The sequence below is a fragment of the Lathyrus oleraceus genome, chromosome 5, assembly GCF_024323335.1.
Source record: "Lathyrus oleraceus cultivar Zhongwan6 chromosome 5, CAAS_Psat_ZW6_1.0, whole genome shotgun sequence".
Classification (NCBI taxonomy): Eukaryota; Viridiplantae; Streptophyta; class Magnoliopsida; order Fabales; family Fabaceae; genus Lathyrus; species Lathyrus oleraceus.
Window position 1 is genome coordinate 370295032 of NC_066583.1, and position 6756 is coordinate 370301787.

At 31.7% G+C, this 6756-nt stretch overlaps 1 protein-coding gene across 3 annotated transcripts; it reads left to right on the top strand.

The window, feature by feature from the left end:
• The first annotated feature begins 3515 nt into the window (after positions 1 to 3515).
• LOC127084815 (uncharacterized) lies at positions 3516 to 6440 on the top strand. 3 transcript variants are annotated; one of them, XM_051025333.1, is made up of 7 exons: positions 3516 to 3729; positions 3841 to 3971; positions 4055 to 4543; positions 4626 to 4775; positions 4844 to 4900; positions 5047 to 5480; positions 5690 to 6440. In XM_051025333.1, the coding sequence occupies exons 2-7, from the start codon at positions 3905 to 3907 to the stop codon at positions 6287 to 6289; spliced, it is 1797 nt and encodes a 598-aa protein (XP_050881290.1). In that variant the 5' UTR covers positions 3516 to 3729; positions 3841 to 3904; the 3' UTR covers positions 6290 to 6440. The 3 variants fall into 3 exon arrangements, with proteins under 3 accessions (XP_050881290.1, XP_050881291.1, XP_050881289.1); XM_051025334.1 differs by having other exon boundaries at positions 3516 to 3720; XM_051025332.1 differs by having other exon boundaries at positions 3516 to 3971.
• Positions 6441 to 6756: the final 316 nt, after the last annotated feature.

Genomic DNA, 6756 nt, shown 5'->3' on the forward strand with positions numbered 1-6756 from the left:
CCTATTCGAGTGAGAACAATCAAAACGATTCCCATAGAGTACCATGGATGTTTGGGGTGCTAATATCTTTCCCTTGCATAACCGACTTCCTTACCTAGCATATCTCTTTTCCCCAAATTTTATCGATGTTTTCCTTTCCCTTAGAAGATAAATAAATTCGATGGCGACTCTGTTGTATGTTCGAGTGTGCGATACGTTCGGGTATATTTCCGCTAGCTTCACTCAATATTAATAAAGTGTAATATATTCAATTTCTTAATATTTTAATACATTTTTTATCTTTGCCAAAATATTTGTTCATTTGTCAAACAAAGTCATCAGTTAGGTTTTGTTTTCTGCCTGTTCATGAGAGATTCTAGAGATGTATCTCCGAAATAAGATAATAGGACGGTACCAGAGACGTATCTCTGAAATCAACATTGATGCTTGATAGAATTTTGGTGGTCAATATTTTTCTACAACTTCTATAAATTTAGGGGTTATGGTTTTTTACTTCACACAAACAAAAAATATCTCAAATGTCACAAATAAACATCATATGATATGTCGCAAATGTATCCTTCTCCAACGCGACACTCAGGCAAAAGTTTAAGCTCAACGAGTACACATCTTTTACAAATCTGAAATACGAAGTTCATAATCTCCTACCTTACGGAGACAGTCAAAAATTATGAAGCTCGAGTACCGTTCACCGTAAATTAACAACAAAGGAAAGATTGAGTTCAGAAACTTTGAGCTCAAGACAAATGCAGATGTATGGGCTATGTGGAATTCATTTTTCCGTTTTGAAATAAAAGTTTCGCTCGAGTTGGAAGCGACGATTTCAAGATCGATCGAAGATATTGTGAAGATATTGAAGCGTCCATATGAAAATTGAAGAGCAATGTTACATTTTATGTTCAAATCATCTATGTAATATTGCTTTTATGTTATGAATGGTAATTTTATTTTATCAAATTATAAGTTTTTGGTTTCTGTCTCTGATTCTGTTGCACATACGTTATAGAAGTGCATCTAGGGACAGATTTCAGAGATGCATCTCTGGATTAAAAAAAACCTAACTTCTAGGGCATCACTAAGAATGACCTAGGTTATGTGCGTATTTGATGCGTCCGGAGATGCATCTCCGAAATCTGTGGGCATTTTAGTATTTTTGCATGATGTACTAGTAATATTTATGGTACATTAAAAAATTCCATTATTTATTGATCATTACTCAAATTTATTCACATCATATAAAGTTGAATTATACTTTAATCAACTATCTATCTATTACAATTAACTATCACCAAACTTTTATCTATTAAAATTAATTATCACCAAATTTTCTAATATGTATTATTTTTCTCTTCATGGATGACTTATTATTTTTATTTCCAATTATTTTTAAATTCACGTAATATTTATTTTGCACTAAGCAAGGGTTGAACCAATGATCTCTTAGTGGGAAACATGCACTACCACTAAGCCAATGTATTTTCCATATTTTAAATTACAAATAAGACCTATATCAATATACTTTCTTATTATTTTTTAATTATTAGTAATGCTTAATACATTTTGATCCCTAACACAAAAAAATTATTTAATTCATTACAAAATTTAATCGCTTCATGTTAGTCTCACATGTTCAATCATACATTATAGTACTATCACATTGAAATCATGGAGCAAAAATTCTACATTACCATCACATACTTTATATATGTACCATCAAATTCAAAATAGTGTAATACCATCAAATTTCAAAATATTATACCAACAAATAAAACTTCAAAATCTAAAACATCTAGTATCACCAAAATAAAGCCAACAAAACAAACAAAGTGCCATAAAATTGCATAGAACATTGTACCAACAATTACAACTTAAAAAAAAAATATTTTATGATTCCATCAAATAAAAAAGACAAACTAAATAAAGTATAAGGAAATGTCAAGTTGACCGTCTTTATGTAAATCCAGAAGTAAACATGAATCTAGGACTATTAGGTCCAATTTATAGAGATTGAGATGAATGTGGAGGGTGAATAGAGGTGTTGTTGGTCGAATCGATGGAGTTTCAACTGTTGAAGGACGTGCAATGAAAGGTAGTGGTGGCAAACTAACCAAAGGATGTGATGACCTAACAGAAAGAGGTGGTGGTGGCCTAATAGGAGGAGACCTTACAAGTTATTACTAGTGGTTGCGGTGATTTATGCTACATAAAGATTAACATAACATTAGGTTGAAATAAAATACAAGCAAAAGTAGAAGTGACAAATTATTAGTTATGTAGAATTTTTGTTCACTAATTTCAACGTGATGGTACTATAGTGTGTAAGATTGAACATATGAGACTAACATGACTCAATTAAATTTTGTAGGAGATTAAATATAAACTTTTTTTTTTGTTAGGGATCAAAATGTATTAAGTATTGTCAATAATTTTAAAAAAATAAAAAATATTGATATAAGTTTTATTTGAAAGTTAAAACATGAAAAATATATTGGTTTAGTGGTAGAATAGATTGTCCACTAACCCGGGTGTCCTTAGTTTCATCTTTCTTTCATAACTATATAAATTAAAATAAATAAAAAAGAATATAAATATTCATGGATTCAAAAATAATTGAAAGTAAAAATAATAAGTCCATGTAAGTCAAAATAATATATATGGCAGTTCATGGTTCAAAAATAGGGAATGAACCCGTTTAAAAAAATATTGAACACTTAGGAGTAAATATTGTAAGGCTCAAATAAAAATTCTTTTTCCTAAGAATTAATTTGGAATCTCCAATTTTTGTGAGAACTAAAATTAGTCTTCACTCAAATATTTATATTAAACAAGTTGAAATTGAATTGGCCGCAGTCAATTTTATTACTCCGGTCATATAGTCAACATATTATCTTAATCAAATGAGTCAAATAAATAGATTTAGTTTTTATTATTTAATTTTTAAAATATCATCTTTAATTAGGACCGTCTGATTTTAATCGGAGAGCCACAAATTATGAATGCGGCAAATCTCCTAAGCATATTTTTTAAATGGATTGAGGGTCATTGATTGATGAAGTGAAAAACTATTTGCAACAAAAGAGGTACATTCTTGTGTTTGATGATGTTTAGAATGTTACATTTTTACAATGATATTGAATTTGCCGTAATTGATCATAAAAATCAAAGTAAGATACTGATAAGAACAAGGAACTTTAATGTTGCATTGTCTGGTAAAAGATCTTCTTTCATTGAAGTGCTTGAGTTGCAACCTTTAACTCAAGAACAAATTTCAATGTAAAAGAATTTCACAAATACAATGACAGAACAAAAAGTAAAAGAAAAACACACTTCAAAATGACATGATGCTATTAGAATCTACTTTTTTTTTATCAAAGAAAAGAAAAAAGGCAAGTCACTGATAGCACTGGCACCTCTTGGACTCATACAAAAGAAAAAGACAAAACAAGTCGCATCGCAGTTAGCATCCACAACTTTTATTTCTATAAATCAAAACATAAAGTTCAATGCTACAATACAAATGATAAAGCTGTTCTACAAAAACAAAAAAGCCAAGTTCAAAAAGCTTCATGAGGAAGAAAATGAGGTGTAACAAACCTGACATATATCACTTTTACTTTTTCTCTATGCAGTGTCACTTTAACCTGTGCATTAATATGATTTGCAAACTATTGCAATTTTAACCGGTAAAGGAAGAGATTCAACTTCAACTTTGCGTTGTCTGTAAGCAAAGTATATATATACTTATATTCCAGTTATTCCCTTCAACGACGAAAAAATCCAATTCTTATATCAGAAGGAGCCAAATGAGTAAGATTGTGCATGTTTTTCTTAACTTTGCAGCTTCTTATTTTCCATTTGAATCTATTTTCACCTTCCAAGATCAAGACAAAGCTTTGCAATAGAAATGTCATCTGTAGAATCAAGTCTACTGACGGATTTCGATCACGTCAAGGCTGCTGTCACCGAGTTTGGTATGATCCTTATTTTTCTTGAGACTCAAGTTATATTTTCCTTCTTCCATACAAACTCATGTTTTCACTATTATTGTCAAAAGCTAGAGGATTTAACCACAGTTACTACCAGCCGCTGCATTTAGCGATACTCAACGGAGATTGGGAATCTACAAAGGCTTTCATTGATAACGATCCAACCGCGTTGACAGCGAAAGTTACGATACTTGGCAGGAATGCACTTCATGTTGCAGCTGTAGGAGCTCAATGGAAACTTGTTGAGAAATTAGTCCAACATATGCCTGCAAATACCGTTGCAGAACTGGATTTAATGGGCTGTACTTGTCTTCACTATGTCGCAATGGGCGAAAGCGTGAACGCTGCCAAAGCATTGGTGGCTAAAAATCCGTCTGTTACGCAAGTGACTGATTTCAAAGGATTCACGCCACTGATCTATAGTATCACATCTACCAATTGTAAAGAGATGGTTTGGTATCTTGTTTTGAATACTACCGACGAAAGGCCTGGTTGTCCGTTCTCGGGTCCCTCTTCTAGTCATCTCGTTGCTTTGCTTACTGCCGCCGGATTTCATGGTAATTAAAATGCTTGAAAAACCAAGCTTATAAAACACTTTTACTCATATGTGTATATCCTCTTTGAATCTTCCATGTGCAGATATCACCATGCATCTTCTGCAGCACTATCCTAACTTGGCTACTATTTCTGATTCAAATGGAAGCATTATACTTAATGTTCTGTCAAAATTGCCATCACACTTTCAAAGTGGACACAAGCTTGGGTTTTGGAAAACATGCATTTACCACTGTAAGTACTTTCTTTAGGCATAATTATTGTGTTACAATGCTTGATTAAAAATTAGCATTTCTTATCAGGTGTTCCTGTGGAACTTGAATCTGGAAATACAATATGGAATGCACTTCAAATTCTTGGTATGTTTTCTATGTGTATCATTATCTATAATAACACTGACACAAACACGACACTGACGCTAGAAGTGATTGAATGTAGCCACATGCGATACTCGGTGCTACATAGACCATTTACTTAACTTATGTTTCTTATTTTCTTTTTGCAGTTCCTAGCATAAAACTAATTAGAGATACAAAATTGAGAGATGTATATGCTGTGAAATTGGTAGAATTTGTTTCCTCACAAGCTTCAACCATGAATGACAATCAATTCTGGCAATCTTTTGTGAGTGCGGATATTATTTTCAGCGCGACATCATCTGGCATAGTTGAACTTTTGACGATTTGTTTTCGGTTTTTTCCTGATTTGATTTGGACTCACATTCCAAACGAAGGATATGTGGCTCAAATCGCTATCAAGAATAGGCAAGAAAAAGTTTTTAGTCTTCTATGCAAGATGCCAATAATTTGCAAGCTTTTAGTGCTGGCATTAGATGAATCACAGAACACTACATCACATCTTGCAGCAAGGTTTGCTTTTCAAACAAAAACAATTTCAGGTGCAGCATTTCAAATGCAAAGAGAGTTGCAGTGGTTTAAGGTTTGTTAAATTCATTCTAATCTCATAAATAATAATCCATCTGATCCTAAGTTTACTTTTTAGATTCATTGAATAATTAACGTATCTGATATCATATAAGATACATTGACATGGAAAAACGATTTAACATGAAAAATGATAAAGTACATGTTTCTCTATTTGCCTAAAAATCTATGAAGCTACTGATAACATAGTTACATCATTAACAGGAAGTAGAGAAATTGGATCACCCTCTCCATAAAGAAGTTAAAAACCAAGATGGTAAAACAGCTTGGCAAGTGTTCAAGCAAGAGCATAAAGAATTGCTTGAAGAAGGGAAGAATTGGATAAAGGATACATCAAACTCATGTATGTTAGTAGCAACTCTTATTGCGACAATCGCTTTTGCGGCTGCAATAACTGTACCTGGAGGTAACAACCAGGACAAAGGAATACCAATATTCTTGAAAGATACCACATTCATGATATTTGTTGTGTCAGATGCATTAGCCTTGTTTTCTTCAATGGCTTCTCTTCTGGTGTTTTTAGCAATCCTAAATGCACGATTCGCCGAAGAAGATTTTGTCGTGGCGTTACCGGAGAGATTAATATTAGGTCTGGCTTCTTTGTTCATTGCTGTAGTGACTACAATGGTAGCATTTGGTGCAGCTCTGTCTATGCTGGTGAAGGAGAGAGTTAAATGGGCTCCAATTCCTATTGCTCTTTTGGCTTGTGTGCCAATTGCTCTATTTACACAGCTTCAACTTTCTTTGTTCATAGAAATGATGAAATCAACTTATGGATCTCATTTCTCATATATAAGAAAATGAAGGTTGATGATTATTATGATAGGATTAGTTAATCTTATAGGATCATGTTAGAATTACATTCCTATGATAGCATACCATATTCTATATTCAAAATGCTTACTCTTAATGATATCATTCTATTAAATATAACACATGTTGTTTTCAGCTATTAGTTATGATGTTCAATTCAAAAATTTAAAGTATATTATGGATCAGATATTCATAATCAATCTATAACCAATATATGATTATTTATAATTAATTTATATAAATGATTTTATTTTTACAAAGACATATAATCAAATTTTATATTCAATAAAAAATTTCATAACTCGGTTTTTATATAAAAATCCAGCTTTCAAAATTAGAATTAGATTTAACTTTTTTACAATTTTATATATATATATATATATATATATATATATATATATATATATATATATATAGAGAGAGAGAGAGAGAGGTAGATAGATAGATAGAGAGATATT